This window comes from Brienomyrus brachyistius, unplaced genomic scaffold (assembly GCF_023856365.1).
Source record: "Brienomyrus brachyistius isolate T26 unplaced genomic scaffold, BBRACH_0.4 scaffold140, whole genome shotgun sequence".
Taxonomy (NCBI): domain Eukaryota; kingdom Metazoa; phylum Chordata; class Actinopteri; order Osteoglossiformes; family Mormyridae; genus Brienomyrus; species Brienomyrus brachyistius.
The window spans coordinates 2,511-19,786 of NW_026042415.1; the positions used below are offsets into that span (position 1 = coordinate 2,511).

At 46.1% G+C, this 17,276-nt stretch overlaps 3 protein-coding genes across 3 annotated transcripts; all 3 read left to right on the forward strand.

Annotated features, from left to right (window-relative positions):
• Nucleotides 1-748: 748 nt before the first annotated feature.
• Nucleotides 749-2,370, forward strand: LOC125727962 (nicotinamide/nicotinic acid mononucleotide adenylyltransferase 1-like; the record flags this gene model as incomplete). Its single annotated transcript, XM_049004959.1, has 4 exons — nt 749-857; nt 1,110-1,293; nt 1,404-1,552; nt 1,955-2,370. Coding segments are annotated over 4 exons (858 nt in total), but the record flags the coding sequence as incomplete, so codon positions are not given.
• A 3,648-nt stretch (nt 2,371-6,018) lies between these two features.
• LOC125727963 (nicotinamide/nicotinic acid mononucleotide adenylyltransferase 1-like) lies at nt 6,019-8,641 on the forward strand. Its single transcript, XM_049004960.1, has 5 exons — nt 6,019-6,081; nt 7,020-7,128; nt 7,381-7,564; nt 7,675-7,823; nt 8,226-8,641. The coding sequence occupies exons 1-5, from the start codon at nt 6,019-6,021 to the stop codon at nt 8,639-8,641; spliced, it is 921 nt and encodes a 306-aa protein (XP_048860917.1).
• Nucleotides 8,642-12,292: 3,651 nt separating this feature from the next.
• LOC125727964 (nicotinamide/nicotinic acid mononucleotide adenylyltransferase 1-like) lies at nt 12,293-14,915 on the forward strand. Its single transcript, XM_049004961.1, has 5 exons — nt 12,293-12,355; nt 13,294-13,402; nt 13,655-13,838; nt 13,949-14,097; nt 14,500-14,915. Exons 1-5 carry the CDS (start codon nt 12,293-12,295, stop codon nt 14,913-14,915), a joined length of 921 nt encoding a protein of 306 aa, XP_048860918.1.
• Nucleotides 14,916-17,276: the final 2,361 nt, after the last annotated feature.

A 17,276-nucleotide genomic window follows, 5' to 3' on the forward strand; every position in this document is an offset into this window, starting at 1 on the left:
CACTGAAATATGCGATTAAACTACGTCTGTTCTATTCATGTTCATGATAACTGCGAATTAGGATAAGCAGTCACTTTGAAAATCACAAAAATGACGCTCGTGCCGTAATTTGGATCGCAACTGAAATGCATAACTTAAAGTTGGTCAGTAGTATGGTGCGTTATATCCTTATCTATAAACAGATTTCTGTCATGGAAATCACTTTCAGAATTCTGTTGAGGGAAATATTCAAAGCAGTGTTACAGATTATTGCTGGATTAAGTACTGAAATACTATTATAAAACTAAGAACCTAGAGTAAGAAGCTGAAGCATCCTGCTTGTTTTGGTGTATCTTTCAGTGGGTTAAGACCTTAGGTTGATAGTTGGAATGTCACTAGAATCAGAAAACTTTATTGATCCCGGAGGAAAGTGCTTATGCAGACTGCCACAACACAAAGACACAAGAACAATATAAAATAAAATAGTCTAGATAAAATCTAAATAGAAATCTGTAGAAAGAAAACAACCACAATATGAATAGACTATGCTACATACAGTAATGCTTAGTATAATATCTATCTATGTCACACAGCTGGATGGAAGATTATTGACATAAGTGGTAGTTTGGAATAAGTCATTGCGCTTTAGAAAATCAGTAGCAGTCTGGTGCCGTCATTGGACCCTGTCCTTCTGCCCATTCAGAAACCTGCATGTGACTACATGCACATTAGTGTCATTCTCTAATGTTTCCCATTTCATTTTCTGCAGGTACCGAAGAAATCAAAGGTGGTGCTGCTGTCTTGTGGGTCTTTCAACCCAGTGACAAATATGCACCTGCGCATGTTTGAACTGGCAAGAGATCACCTGGAGGACACGGGTACTGCTAGCCTTCATACACGGCACACTGGCCTGTCATAGGCTGCTGACAAAATGCATGTGCCGGCCCGGTTTCATGTAAAAAGTTGCCATTTTTAATGGGAACATTAAGTATGACATACCCAGCCTCTTTACTGGTTCATAGCGCTGTATTAACTTTTAGCTCATCGAAGTTTAAATGTGAAACTTACTTTGTTAAAAAGCATGAACCGCACTCAACATAGGACACCTGTGCTGTGCTTGGCTTCCACAGGACGGTATGAAGTGGTGAAGGGGATCCTGTCACCAGTGGGCGATGGCTACAAGAAGATAGGCCTGATCGAGGCCAGCCATCGGGTGGAAATGGCCAAGCTGGCGGTAGAGAGCTCCAGCTGGATTGAGGTGGACAGCTGGGAGAGCAGGCAGGCCGACTGGCAAGAGACAGTCAAAGTGCTACGGTGAGCTCGCCCTAAGGGTGAAAGAAGGACCCCAACTTTCAGCTATGAGTCTTTTCCTTTGACCGCTACACCCACTGTTGGCTGAACTAATCTTTAACATCTGCTCCCAGGCATCAACAACAGGAACTGCTCTCCCAGGAACCGGACACTGATGTGGTAGGCACTGCAAAACCTGGCAGGAAAAGAAAACGCATGGATGCCAGCAGTGCCACCAAGAGGAGGAAGCTCGAAGAGCCTGATATTGCACCTAAAAAAACAGGTAATAATTGGAGCTTCCCCTTACACAGTCCCTTTGCCTTCTTACTGCATTATGCCGCTCCCCTCGATGGTGTTGAAATTATCGGAACACTTGAATAGACATACAACATCCATCCATCCTTCTATCCATCTTCTACCCACTTATCCTGGCCTGGGACTGGTATCCCATCCTGGATATGCTCTTCTTTGCACCCTCTGCTGCCTGAAATTGGTCCCCCCACCCATACCATGACTTTAGGGTGGGGATTAATGGTTTGCAAAGATGGAATGTGGATTCTTGTTTGCTTTTCCTGCCCATAAATGTAGTAGCTGGGTGTGAATCTTCATTCTTTTGCTGTCACACTCAGTTCAGTAACCTGATTTCCCCCTGGGGATCTGTGAACTGCATCATTTAATACTGATGTTTCCGCTGCCTCCTCAGGTGAGCCGCGCGTGATGCTACTCTGCGGTGCTGATGTGCTGGAATCATTCGGTGTGCCGGGGCTGTGGAAGCCTCAGCACATCGAGGAGATTGCCAGCACATTTGGACTGGTGTGCATCACCCGCGGCGGATCGGATGCGGAAGCCTTCATACAGGGCTCCGACCTCCTCTTGCCACACCGCAGCAACATCCACGTGGTGCAGGAGTGGGTGGCCAACGATGTGTCGGCCACTCGCATCCGCCACGGGCTGCGGTGTGGCCACAGTGTCCGCTACCTTCTGCCCGACCCGGTGCTCGGCTACATTCAGGAGCGGCAGCTGTACAATGCGGAGAGTGAGCAGAGGAACGAAGGGGTTGTGCTGGCTCCTCTCCAGAAATGTGCAAGAACGCAGGAGTAAGCACAACCCCCCTCTGCCACTCTGCCCTCCTGTAGCCTCGTCAACTTGCCATTTCCATCTTCCCATTGGTTTGGAATCCCCTTAATGCATCACCAAGAGGAGGAAGCTTGAGGAGGCAGAGATTGCACCCAAGGGGCCACCTCAAAAAACAGGTATCAATCAAAACTTCCCCTTGCACAGTCCCCTTGTTTCCTTCTATCCATCTTCAGCCCACTTATCCTGGCCTGGGACTGGTATCCCATCCTGGATATGCTCCTCTTTGCACCCTCTGCTGCCTGAAATAGGACCCCCCCCCCCCCACCGATACCATGACTTTACGGTGGGGATTAGTGGTTTGTAAAGATGGAATTTGGTGGACACCGGTGGTCAGAGATGCTGTCAAGCTGAAGAAGGAGTCCTATTGGGCCTTTCTGGCCTGTGGGACTCCGGAGGCAGCTGATGATTACCAGCGGGCCGAGCGGGACGCGGCTTCGGCGGTCGCTGTGGCAATAACTCGGCTATGGGAGGAGTTTGGCGAGGCCATGGAGAACGACTTCTGGACGGCTCCGAGGAGATTCTGGTCCGGCGGCTCAGGGCGGGAAAGCGGTGCAGCATCAACACTGTTTATGGTGGGGATGGGGGTGCTGCTGACTTCAGCTGGGAGAGGGAAGTCTGGGTTTCCCTGCTTAGACTGCTGCTCCCGCGACCCGACCTGGAAAAGCGGTAGATGATGGATAGATGGATCTGTAAACTGCATCCTTTAATGCTGATGATTCTGCTGCCTCCCCAGACGAGCCGCGGTTGACGCTGCTGTTTGACGCTGACGTGCTGGACTCTTTCGGGGAGCCTGGGCTGTGGAAGCCCCAGGACACCGTGGAGATCATCAGCAGCTACAGACTGGTGGCTCCGACCTCCTCTGGCCACACTGCCGCAACGTCCACATGTTGTGCGAGTGGGTGACTGACAACGTGTCCGGTACCTGCTGCTCGACTCGGTGCTGAGCTACACCCAGGATCGGCGGCTCTACACTGCTGAGAGTGAGCAGAGGAATGCTGGCATTGTATTGGCTTCTCTGCAGAAACACGCGGGGAACCTAACTGACTTGAACAAATGTCCCCAGTCAGTAGATGTTGAATGCATTCTAAGTAAATAAAGGCTTTAATCGTCAAGTTTAAAGAATAAAGATTGTCTTTTCATTTTTTCAAGAAGTAAATAAGTGACAGAATTCATTTGTAGGCTTTATCTACAAAAGCTTCTTAACCATTCTCTAATTTTCATCACATGCCTTCTTCAAATTTCCTGTTAGTTTATTTTGTGATATGGCATATCTTTCAATGATGAAATATGATTAAAATCATAAAATTAGCCTCGTCATCTTGCCATTTCTATATTCCCATTTGGGAAGGGGAGGCAGCGTGTCGTTCAGTGGGCTAATCCTGTGTGCCTATAATCACAAGGTCACCGGTTCAAACCCAGCCTCAGCATGTCTGTGGGTCCTTGAGCTAGGCCCTTAACCCCCAGCTCCCCGGGTGCCGCTACAGGTGGCTGCCCTTCGCAGACAACTTACTAGATCTTGTGGAAGAAATTTCTCGAAGTCCGATGCTTAAGTGTTTGACAGAATTTTATTATTCGATGAGCTCAAAGGGAACAGACTCCCAGCAATCATGCGTCTCGTGTTCTGCTCCCCGAGCAACAAATGCATACATCTTTTATGGCCTAAAATGCGGCAGTCATCTGACAAATCAAGGACAAGTCGGATATCTGGACGTTCCAGTTACGTCTGCCTTTCAAGGTCCAGGCAGCAAAAGGAAAGCTAGACCATTTGGAGGTACCAGTTCCTTCTACTTTTTCAAGGTCCACCTATCAGCTTAGAACAAGTCTATCTATTTGGGACTTTTCCTTTTGCTATATCATTCTAGGACTCGTTGTTCTCTTTTTCTACATTTGATATTATCCAATACCATGCATGCATTTTATAATACCTTCTGCAACAGCTTACTTCTCAGGTCATGCCTTTGCTTTGACCTGGACCTCTTGCTGAACAAGCAATATATGGCAAACATGTTAATTCCTCTATAGAAAATAGAAATTTCTTACTTAAGTAGATTTGCATTATTGTTTGATACGTTCAATTAATGACAAGTAAATTACATTGTTTCAACCACTATGTGTAAATCAACAACACATTATAAACTCAATTGTTAACTACTGATTAGGTAATTCATTTTGCATAATCATCTATATTCCATTATTGATTACGGATTAGCATAATCAAGAATTTTATATCACAATCTACAAAGAGCAAGTCGAGGGAGGCATGAAGACAATTTCTCCACGGGGATCAATAAATTATCAATAATTATTATTTCTTGGGGATTCCCATATTGCTCTTAATAAAGACTGTTTTACAATCCTAAATGACTTGAGTATTGACTTGAACAACTGTCCCCAGTCAGTAGATGTTGAAGGCATTCTATGTATATAAAGGCTTTAATCAACAAGTTTACACACTATGTAATAAGTTTTATGTTGAGGCTTAAGTGCTTGGTGCTGGACCCTTGAAGTTGTTTGTAGACAGCAAGCTGATGGTTTTTTCACTGCTTAAATTATTATTTTTTTTCACTAGTGCATAAATTAAAATACAGGTATGTCAATATACACTTTATTGTCAAAAGTACTGGGACACACATGAACTTTTGTCATGGCATGACATCCCATTCTTAATACAAAGGCTTTAACATGGAGTTGACCCACCCTTTGCAGCTATAACAGCTTCACCCCTTCTGGAAAGGCTGTCCACAAGGTGTAGGAGTGTGTTTGTGGGAATTTTTGACCGCTCTTCCAGGAGAGCATTTGTGAGGTCAGGCACTCATGTTGGACGAGAAGGCCAGGCTCACAGTCTCTGCTCTAATTCACCCCAAAGGTGTTCTATCCGGTTGAGGTCAGGGCTCTGTGCAGGCCAGTGAAGTTCCTCCACACCAGACTTGCTCATCCACGTGCTTATGGACCTTGCTTTGTGCATTGGTGTACAGTCATGTAGGAAAAGGAAGGGGCCATCCCCAAACTGTTCCCACAACGTTGGGAGCATGAAATTGTACAAAATGGCTTTGAATGCTGCAGCATTAGGAGTTCCTTTCACTGGCACTAAGGAGCCAAGCCCAACCCTAGAAAAGCAACCTCACACCATAATACATATTTCCATTTAAAGTAATGTTCTTTTTGATTCGTCGGCAGACAAAGATAAGATTTCGTCACACAACTGTACATGCGTTCTAAAACTTCGTAGCTTCCAAGGTCACAGTCACATGGCAATTGGTGTCCATACGAGCTTCGAAAAAGTACTTAATGGGGGCGGTCCAAGCTTCGATGTCTCGGAAGCATCCCATTTCCAGTGTTACAATGCAAATGTCCAATAAATGCTTTGCACTTTAGAATTCCAAAACGTTGCATGAGGTGTATTGGCTTTCGGCAAAGTATTCCAATATGTGCGCTTGCGCATTTATTATCTGCTATACATATTTCCATTTAAAGTAAGATTCATTTTGATTCGTCGGCAGACACAGTTCAGATTTCGTCACACAACTGTGGGCGTGGTTTACCGCAGCTGGGTTCAAATTTGCGCGCACGGGTTCAAAGCTTCCAGTATCGTCAGTCACATCATAACGGCCAATGTCTCGGAAACGTCCCATCGCTAGCGCTAAGCGCACACGCACTGCGCGGACCTTTGATGAGGTACTTTGGGCCACGAGTGCTTAAGTATACGGAGGGCTGAACATGTGTTGATTACAACTGGAGATGATCGGTTCGTTCGGGCTTGTATCCCGTTTGGGCAAAAAGCGAACAAGACCTATTATCTTCTGCTTTGATTGATGTACTGGTAGTAAAGCGTTAGACCATTTATTTTGTGATGTGGGATAGCTTTCACTGAAATATGCGATTAAACTACGTCTGTTCTATTCATGTTCATGATAACTGCGAATTAGGATAAGCAGTCACTTTGAAAATCACAAAAATGACGCTCGTGCCGTAATTTGGATCGCAACTGAAATGCATAACTTAAAGTTGGTCAGTAGTATGGTGCGTTATATCCTTATCTATAAACAGATTTCTGTCATGGAAATCACTTTCAGAATTCTGTTGAGGGAAATATTCAAAGCAGTGTTACAGATTATTGCTGGATTAAGTACTGAAATACTATTATAAAACTAAGAACCTAGAGTAAGAAGCTGAAGCATCCTGCTTGTTTTGGTGTATCTTTCAGTGGGTTAAGACCTTAGGTTGATAGTTGGAATGTCACTAGAATCAGAAAACTTTATTGATCCCGGAGGAAAGTGCTTATGCAGACTGCCACAACACAAAGACACAAGAACAATATAAAATAAAATAGTCTAGATAAAATCTAAATAGAAATCTGTAGAAAGAAAACAACCACAATATGAATAGACTATGCTACATACAGTAATGCTTAGTATAATATCTATCTATGTCACACAGCTGGATGGAAGATTATTGACATAAGTGGTAGTTTGGAATAAGTCATTGCGCTTTAGAAAATCAGTAGCAGTCTGGTGCCGTCATTGGACCCTGTCCTTCTGCCCATTCAGAAACCTGCATGTGACTACATGCACATTAGTGTCATTCTCTAATGTTTCCCATTTCATTTTCTGCAGGTACCGAAGAAATCAAAGGTGGTGCTGCTGTCTTGTGGGTCTTTCAACCCAGTGACAAATATGCACCTGCGCATGTTTGAACTGGCAAGAGATCACCTGGAGGACACGGGTACTGCTAGCCTTCATACACGGCACACTGGCCTGTCATAGGCTGCTGACAAAATGCATGTGCCGGCCCGGTTTCATGTAAAAAGTTGCCATTTTTAATGGGAACATTAAGTATGACATACCCAGCCTCTTTACTGGTTCATAGCGCCGTATTAACTTTTAGCTCATCGAAGTTTAAATGTGAAACTTACTTTGTTAAAAAGCATGAACCGCACTCAACATAGGACACCTGTGCTGTGCTTGGCTTCCACAGGACGGTATGAAGTGGTGAAGGGGATCCTGTCACCAGTGGGCGATGGCTACAAGAAGATAGGCCTGATCGAGGCCAGCCATCGGGTGGAAATGGCCAAGCTGGCGGTAGAGAGCTCCAGCTGGATTGAGGTGGACAGCTGGGAGAGCAGGCAGGCCGACTGGCAAGAGACAGTCAAAGTGCTACGGTGAGCTCGCCCTAAGGGTGAAAGAAGGACCCCAACTTTCAGCTATGAGTCTTTTCCTTTGACCGCTACACCCACTGTTGGCTGAACTAATCTTTAACATCTGCTCCCAGGCATCAACAACAGGAACTGCTCTCCCAGGAACCGGACACTGATGTGGTAGGCACTGCAAAACCTGGCAGGAAAAGAAAACGCATGGATGCCAGCAGTGCCACCAAGAGGAGGAAGCTCGAAGAGCCTGATATTGCACCTAAAAAAACAGGTAATAATTGGAGCTTCCCCTTACACAGTCCCTTTGCCTTCTTACTGCATTATGCCGCTCCCCTCGATGGTGTTGAAATTATCGGAACACTTGAATAGACATACAACATCCATCCATCCTTCTATCCATCTTCTACCCACTTATCCTGGCCTGGGACTGGTATCCCATCCTGGATATGCTCTTCTTTGCACCCTCTGCTGCCTGAAATTGGTCCCCCCACCCATACCATGACTTTAGGGTGGGGATTAATGGTTTGCAAAGATGGAATGTGGATTCTTGTTTGCTTTTCCTGCCCATAAATGTAGTAGCTGGGTGTGAATCTTCATTCTTTTGCTGTCACACTCAGTTCAGTAACCTGATTTCCCCCTGGGGATCTGTGAACTGCATCATTTAATACTGATGTTTCCGCTGCCTCCTCAGGTGAGCCGCGCGTGATGCTACTCTGCGGTGCTGATGTGCTGGAATCATTCGGTGTGCCGGGGCTGTGGAAGCCTCAGCACATCGAGGAGATTGCCAGCACATTTGGACTGGTGTGCATCACCCGCGGCGGATCGGATGCGGAAGCCTTCATACAGGGCTCCGACCTCCTCTTGCCACACCGCAGCAACATCCACGTGGTGCAGGAGTGGGTGGCCAACGATGTGTCGGCCACTCGCATCCGCCACGGGCTGCGGTGTGGCCACAGTGTCCGCTACCTTCTGCCCGACCCGGTGCTCGGCTACATTCAGGAGCGGCAGCTGTACAATGCGGAGAGTGAGCAGAGGAACGAAGGGGTTGTGCTGGCTCCTCTCCAGAAATGTGCAAGAACGCAGGAGTAAGCACAACCCCCCTCTGCCACTCTGCCCTCCTGTAGCCTCGTCAACTTGCCATTTCCATCTTCCCATTGGTTTGGAATCCCCTTAATGCATCACCAAGAGGAGGAAGCTTGAGGAGGCAGAGATTGCACCCAAGGGGCCACCTCAAAAAACAGGTATCAATCAAAACTTCCCCTTGCACAGTCCCCTTGTTTCCTTCTATCCATCTTCAGCCCACTTATCCTGGCCTGGGACTGGTATCCCATCCTGGATATGCTCCTCTTTGCACCCTCTGCTGCCTGAAATAGGACCCCCCCCCCCCCCCCACCGATACCATGACTTTACGGTGGGGATTAGTGGTTTGTAAAGATGGAATTTGGTGGACACCGGTGGTCAGAGATGCTGTCAAGCTGAAGAAGGAGTCCTATTGGGCCTTTCTGGCCTGTGGGACTCCGGAGGCAGCTGATGATTACCAGCGGGCCGAGCGGGACGCGGCTTCGGCGGTCGCTGTGGCAATAACTCGGCTATGGGAGGAGTTTGGCGAGGCCATGGAGAACGACTTCTGGACGGCTCCGAGGAGATTCTGGTCCGGCGGCTCAGGGCGGGAAAGCGGTGCAGCATCAACACTGTTTATGGTGGGGATGGGGGTGCTGCTGACTTCAGCTGGGAGAGGGAAGTCTGGGTTTCCCTGCTTAGACTGCTGCTCCCGCGACCCGACCTGGAAAAGCGGTAGATGATGGATAGATGGATCTGTAAACTGCATCCTTTAATGCTGATGATTCTGCTGCCTCCCCAGACGAGCCGCGGTTGACGCTGCTGTTTGACGCTGACGTGCTGGACTCTTTCGGGGAGCCTGGGCTGTGGAAGCCCCAGGACACCGTGGAGATCATCAGCAGCTACAGACTGGTGGCTCCGACCTCCTCTGGCCACACTGCCGCAACGTCCACATGTTGTGCGAGTGGGTGACTGACAACGTGTCCGGTACCTGCTGCTCGACTCGGTGCTGAGCTACACCCAGGATCGGCGGCTCTACACTGCTGAGAGTGAGCAGAGGAATGCTGGCATTGTATTGGCTTCTCTGCAGAAACACGCGGGGAACCTAACTGACTTGAACAAATGTCCCCAGTCAGTAGATGTTGAATGCATTCTAAGTAAATAAAGGCTTTAATCGTCAAGTTTAAAGAATAAAGATTGTCTTTTCATTTTTTCAAGAAGTAAATAAGTGACAGAATTCATTTGTAGGCTTTATCTACAAAAGCTTCTTAACCATTCTCTAATTTTCATCACATGCCTTCTTCAAATTTCCTGTTAGTTTATTTTGTGATATGGCATATCTTTCAATGATGAAATATGATTAAAATCATAAAATTAGCCTCGTCATCTTGCCATTTCTATATTCCCATTTGGGAAGGGGAGGCAGCGTGTCGTTCAGTGGGCTAATCCTGTGTGCCTATAATCACAAGGTCACCGGTTCAAACCCAGCCTCAGCATGTCTGTGGGTCCTTGAGCTAGGCCCTTAACCCCCAGCTCCCCGGGTGCCGCTACAGGTGGCTGCCCTTCGCAGACAACTTACTAGATCTTGTGGAAGAAATTTCTCGAAGTCCGATGCTTAAGTGTTTGACAGAATTTTATTATTCGATGAGCTCAAAGGGAACAGACTCCCAGCAATCATGCGTCTCGTGTTCTGCTCCCCGAGCAACAAATGCATACATCTTTTATGGCCTAAAATGCGGCAGTCATCTGACAAATCAAGGACAAGTCGGATATCTGGACGTTCCAGTTACGTCTGCCTTTCAAGGTCCAGGCAGCAAAAGGAAAGCTAGACCATTTGGAGGTACCAGTTCCTTCTACTTTTTCAAGGTCCACCTATCAGCTTAGAACAAGTCTATCTATTTGGGACTTTTCCTTTTGCTATATCATTCTAGGACTCGTTGTTCTCTTTTTCTACATTTGATATTATCCAATACCATGCATGCATTTTATAATACCTTCTGCAACAGCTTACTTCTCAGGTCATGCCTTTGCTTTGACCTGGACCTCTTGCTGAACAAGCAATATATGGCAAACATGTTAATTCCTCTATAGAAAATAGAAATTTCTTACTTAAGTAGATTTGCATTATTGTTTGATACGTTCAATTAATGACAAGTAAATTACATTGTTTCAACCACTATGTGTAAATCAACAACACATTATAAACTCAATTGTTAACTACTGATTAGGTAATTCATTTTGCATAATCATCTATATTCCATTATTGATTACGGATTAGCATAATCAAGAATTTTATATCACAATCTACAAAGAGCAAGTCGAGGGAGGCATGAAGACAATTTCTCCACGGGGATCAATAAATTATCAATAATTATTATTTCTTGGGGATTCCCATATTGCTCTTAATAAAGACTGTTTTACAATCCTAAATGACTTGAGTATTGACTTGAACAACTGTCCCCAGTCAGTAGATGTTGAAGGCATTCTATGTATATAAAGGCTTTAATCAACAAGTTTACACACTATGTAATAAGTTTTATGTTGAGGCTTAAGTGCTTGGTGCTGGACCCTTGAAGTTGTTTGTAGACAGCAAGCTGATGGTTTTTTCACTGCTTAAATTATTATTTTTTTTCACTAGTGCATAAATTAAAATACAGGTATGTCAATATACACTTTATTGTCAAAAGTACTGGGACACACATGAACTTTTGTCATGGCATGACATCCCATTCTTAATACAAAGGCTTTAACATGGAGTTGACCCACCCTTTGCAGCTATAACAGCTTCACCCCTTCTGGAAAGGCTGTCCACAAGGTGTAGGAGTGTGTTTGTGGGAATTTTTGACCGCTCTTCCAGGAGAGCATTTGTGAGGTCAGGCACTCATGTTGGACGAGAAGGCCAGGCTCACAGTCTCTGCTCTAATTCATCCCAAAGGTGTTCTATCCGGTTGAGGTCAGGGCTCTGTGCAGGCCAGTGAAGTTCCTCCACACCAGACTTGCTCATCCACGTGCTTATGGACCTTGCTTTGTGCATTGGTGTACAGTCATGTAGGAAAAGGAAGGGGCCATCCCCAAACTGTTCCCACAACGTTGGGAGCATGAAATTGTACAAAATGGCTTTGAATGCTGCAGCATTAGGAGTTCCTTTCACTGGCACTAAGGAGCCAAGCCCAACCCTAGAAAAGCAACCTCACACCATAATACATATTTCCATTTAAAGTAATGTTCTTTTTGATTCGTCGGCAGACAAAGATAAGATTTCGTCACACAACTGTACATGCGTTCTAAAACTTCGTAGCTTCCAAGGTCACAGTCACATGGCAATTGGTGTCCATACGAGCTTCGAAAAAGTACTTAATGGGGGCGGTCCAAGCTTCGATGTCTCGGAAGCATCCCATTTCCAGTGTTACAATGCAAATGTCCAATAAATGCTTTGCACTTTAGAATTCCAAAACGTTGCATGAGGTGTATTGGCTTTCGGCAAAGTATTCCAATATGTGCGCTTGCGCATTTATTATCTGCTATACATATTTCCATTTAAAGTAAGATTCATTTTGATTCGTCGGCAGACACAGTTCAGATTTCGTCACACAACTGTGGGCGTGGTTTACCGCAGCTGGGTTCAAATTTGCGCGCACGGGTTCAAAGCTTCCAGTATCGTCAGTCACATCATAACGGCCAATGTCTCGGAAACGTCCCATCGCTAGCGCTAAGCGCACACGCACTGCGCGGACCTTTGATGAGGTACTTTGGGCCACGAGTGCTTAAGTATACGGAGGGCTGAACATGTGTTGATTACAACTGGAGATGATCGGTTCGTTCGGGCTTGTATCCCGTTTGGGCAAAAAGCGAACAAGACCTATTATCTTCTGCTTTGATTGATGTACTGGTAGTAAAGCGTTAGACCATTTATTTTGTGATGTGGGATAGCTTTCACTGAAATATGCGATTAAACTACGTCTGTTCTATTCATGTTCATGATAACTGCGAATTAGGATAAGCAGTCACTTTGAAAATCACAAAAATGACGCTCGTGCCGTAATTTGGATCGCAACTGAAATGCATAACTTAAAGTTGGTCAGTAGTATGGTGCGTTATATCCTTATCTATAAACAGATTTCTGTCATGGAAATCACTTTCAGAATTCTGTTGAGGGAAATATTCAAAGCAGTGTTACAGATTATTGCTGGATTAAGTACTGAAATACTATTATAAAACTAAGAACCTAGAGTAAGAAGCTGAAGCATCCTGCTTGTTTTGGTGTATCTTTCAGTGGGTTAAGACCTTAGGTTGATAGTTGGAATGTCACTAGAATCAGAAAACTTTATTGATCCCGGAGGAAAGTGCTTATGCAGACTGCCACAACACAAAGACACAAGAACAATATAAAATAAAATAGTCTAGATAAAATCTAAATAGAAATCTGTAGAAAGAAAACAACCACAATATGAATAGACTATGCTACATACAGTAATGCTTAGTATAATATCTATCTATGTCACACAGCTGGATGGAAGATTATTGACATAAGTGGTAGTTTGGAATAAGTCATTGCGCTTTAGAAAATCAGTAGCAGTCTGGTGCCGTCATTGGACCCTGTCCTTCTGCCCATTCAGAAACCTGCATGTGACTACATGCACATTAGTGTCATTCTCTAATGTTTCCCATTTCATTTTCTGCAGGTACCGAAGAAATCAAAGGTGGTGCTGCTGTCTTGTGGGTCTTTCAACCCAGTGACAAATATGCACCTGCGCATGTTTGAACTGGCAAGAGATCACCTGGAGGACACGGGTACTGCTAGCCTTCATACACGGCACACTGGCCTGTCATAGGCTGCTGACAAAATGCATGTGCCGGCCCGGTTTCATGTAAAAAGTTGCCATTTTTAATGGGAACATTAAGTATGACATACCCAGCCTCTTTACTGGTTCATAGCGCTGTATTAACTTTTAGCTCATCGAAGTTTAAATGTGAAACTTACTTTGTTAAAAAGCATGAACCGCACTCAACATAGGACACCTGTGCTGTGCTTGGCTTCCACAGGACGGTATGAAGTGGTGAAGGGGATCCTGTCACCAGTGGGCGATGGCTACAAGAAGATAGGCCTGATCGAGGCCAGCCATCGGGTGGAAATGGCCAAGCTGGCGGTAGAGAGCTCCAGCTGGATTGAGGTGGACAGCTGGGAGAGCAGGCAGGCCGACTGGCAAGAGACAGTCAAAGTGCTACGGTGAGCTCGCCCTAAGGGTGAAAGAAGGACCCCAACTTTCAGCTATGAGTCTTTTCCTTTGACCGCTACACCCACTGTTGGCTGAACTAATCTTTAACATCTGCTCCCAGGCATCAACAACAGGAACTGCTCTCCCAGGAACCGGACACTGATGTGGTAGGCACTGCAAAACCTGGCAGGAAAAGAAAACGCATGGATGCCAGCAGTGCCACCAAGAGGAGGAAGCTCGAAGAGCCTGATATTGCACCTAAAAAAACAGGTAATAATTGGAGCTTCCCCTTACACAGTCCCTTTGCCTTCTTACTGCATTATGCCGCTCCCCTCGATGGTGTTGAAATTATCGGAACACTTGAATAGACATACAACATCCATCCATCCTTCTATCCATCTTCTACCCACTTATCCTGGCCTGGGACTGGTATCCCATCCTGGATATGCTCTTCTTTGCACCCTCTGCTGCCTGAAATTGGTCCCCCCACCCATACCATGACTTTAGGGTGGGGATTAATGGTTTGCAAAGATGGAATGTGGATTCTTGTTTGCTTTTCCTGCCCATAAATGTAGTAGCTGGGTGTGAATCTTCATTCTTTTGCTGTCACACTCAGTTCAGTAACCTGATTTCCCCCTGGGGATCTGTGAACTGCATCATTTAATACTGATGTTTCCGCTGCCTCCTCAGGTGAGCCGCGCGTGATGCTACTCTGCGGTGCTGATGTGCTGGAATCATTCGGTGTGCCGGGGCTGTGGAAGCCTCAGCACATCGAGGAGATTGCCAGCACATTTGGACTGGTGTGCATCACCCGCGGCGGATCGGATGCGGAAGCCTTCATACAGGGCTCCGACCTCCTCTTGCCACACCGCAGCAACATCCACGTGGTGCAGGAGTGGGTGGCCAACGATGTGTCGGCCACTCGCATCCGCCACGGGCTGCGGTGTGGCCACAGTGTCCGCTACCTTCTGCCCGACCCGGTGCTCGGCTACATTCAGGAGCGGCAGCTGTACAATGCGGAGAGTGAGCAGAGGAACGAAGGGGTTGTGCTGGCTCCTCTCCAGAAATGTGCAAGAACGCAGGAGTAAGCACAACCCCCCTCTGCCACTCTGCCCTCCTGTAGCCTCGTCAACTTGCCATTTCCATCTTCCCATTGGTTTGGAATCCCCTTAATGCATCACCAAGAGGAGGAAGCTTGAGGAGGCAGAGATTGCACCCAAGGGGCCACCTCAAAAAACAGGTATCAATCAAAACTTCCCCTTGCACAGTCCCCTTGTTTCCTTCTATCCATCTTCAGCCCACTTATCCTGGCCTGGGACTGGTATCCCATCCTGGATATGCTCCTCTTTGCACCCTCTGCTGCCTGAAATAGGACCCCCCCCCCCCCACCGATACCATGACTTTACGGTGGGGATTAGTGGTTTGTAAAGATGGAATTTGGTGGACACCGGTGGTCAGAGATGCTGTCAAGCTGAAGAAGGAGTCCTATTGGGCCTTTCTGGCCTGTGGGACTCCGGAGGCAGCTGATGATTACCAGCGGGCCGAGCGGGACGCGGCTTCGGCGGTCGCTGTGGCAATAACTCGGCTATGGGAGGAGTTTGGCGAGGCCATGGAGAACGACTTCTGGACGGCTCCGAGGAGATTCTGGTCCGGCGGCTCAGGGCGGGAAAGCGGTGCAGCATCAACACTGTTTATGGTGGGGATGGGGGTGCTGCTGACTTCAGCTGGGAGAGGGAAGTCTGGGTTTCCCTGCTTAGACTGCTGCTCCCGCGACCCGACCTGGAAAAGCGGTAGATGATGGATAGATGGATCTGTAAACTGCATCCTTTAATGCTGATGATTCTGCTGCCTCCCCAGACGAGCCGCGGTTGACGCTGCTGTTTGACGCTGACGTGCTGGACTCTTTCGGGGAGCCTGGGCTGTGGAAGCCCCAGGACACCGTGGAGATCATCAGCAGCTACAGACTGGTGGCTCCGACCTCCTCTGGCCACACTGCCGCAACGTCCACATGTTGTGCGAGTGGGTGACTGACAACGTGTCCGGTACCTGCTGCTCGACTCGGTGCTGAGCTACACCCAGGATCGGCGGCTCTACACTGCTGAGAGTGAGCAGAGGAATGCTGGCATTGTATTGGCTTCTCTGCAGAAACACGCGGGGAACCTAACTGACTTGAACAAATGTCCCCAGTCAGTAGATGTTGAATGCATTCTAAGTAAATAAAGGCTTTAATCGTCAAGTTTAAAGAATAAAGATTGTCTTTTCATTTTTTCAAGAAGTAAATAAGTGACAGAATTCATTTGTAGGCTTTATCTACAAAAGCTTCTTAACCATTCTCTAATTTTCATCACATGCCTTCTTCAAATTTCCTGTTAGTTTATTTTGTGATATGGCATATCTTTCAATGATGAAATATGATTAAAATCATAAAATTAGCCTCGTCATCTTGCCATTTCTATATTCCCATTTGGGAAGGGGAGGCAGCGTGTCGTTCAGTGGGCTAATCCTGTGTGCCTATAATCACAAGGTCACCGGTTCAAACCCAGCCTCAGCATGTCTGTGGGTCCTTGAGCTAGGCCCTTAACCCCCAGCTCCCCGGGTGCCGCTACAGGTGGCTGCCCTTCGCAGACAACTTACTAGATCTTGTGGAAGAAATTTCTCGAAGTCCGATGCTTAAGTGTTTGACAGAATTTTATTATTCGATGAGCTCAAAGGGAACAGACTCCCAGCAATCATGCGTCTCGTGTTCTGCTCCCCGAGCAACAAATGCATACATCTTTTATGGCCTAAAATGCGGCAGTCATCTGACAAATCAAGGACAAGTCGGATATCTGGACGTTCCAGTTACGTCTGCCTTTCAAGGTCCAGGCAGCAAAAGGAAAGCTAGACCATTTGGAGGTACCAGTTCCTTCTACTTTTTCAAGGTCCACCTATCAGCTTAGAACAAGTCTATCTATTTGGGACTTTTCCTTTTGCTATATCATTCTAGGACTCGTTGTTCTCTTTTTCTACATTTGATATTATCCAATACCATGCATGCATTTTATAATACCTTCTGCAACAGCTTACTTCTCAGGTCATGCCTTTGCTTTGACCTGGACCTCTTGCTGAACAAGCAATATATGGCAAACATGTTAATTCCTCTATAGAAAATAGAAATTTCTTACTTAAGTAGATTTGCATTATTGTTTGATACGTTCAATTAATGACAAGTAAATTACATTGTTTCAACCACTATGTGTAAATCAACAACACATTATAAACTCAATTGTTAACTACTGATTAGGTAATTCATTTTGCATAATCATCTATATTCCATTATTGATTACGGATTAGCATAATCAAGAATTTTATATCACAATCTACAAAGAGCAAGTCGAGGGAGGCATGAAGACAATTTCTCCACGGGGATCAATAAATTATCAATAATTATTATTTCTTGGGGATTCCCA

Bases quoted from the DNA above. Each gene is read 5' to 3' on its own strand.
- LOC125727963 (XM_049004960.1), top strand. From the start codon at position 6,019: ATGTCTCGGAAACGTCCCATCGCTAGCGCTAAGCGCACACGCACTGCG. The intron at 7,565-7,674 runs GTGAGCTCGCCC...ATCTGCTCCCAG, and splicing joins GAGACAGTCAAAGTGCTACG to GCATCAACAACAGGAACTGC. The intron at 7,824-8,225 runs GTAATAATTGGA...TTAATACTGATG, and splicing joins TATTGCACCTAAAAAAACAG to TTTCCGCTGCCTCCTCAGGT.
- LOC125727964 (XM_049004961.1), top strand. From the start codon at position 12,293: ATGTCTCGGAAACGTCCCATCGCTAGCGCTAAGCGCACACGCACTGCG. The intron at 13,839-13,948 runs GTGAGCTCGCCC...ATCTGCTCCCAG, and splicing joins GAGACAGTCAAAGTGCTACG to GCATCAACAACAGGAACTGC. The intron at 14,098-14,499 runs GTAATAATTGGA...TTAATACTGATG, and splicing joins TATTGCACCTAAAAAAACAG to TTTCCGCTGCCTCCTCAGGT.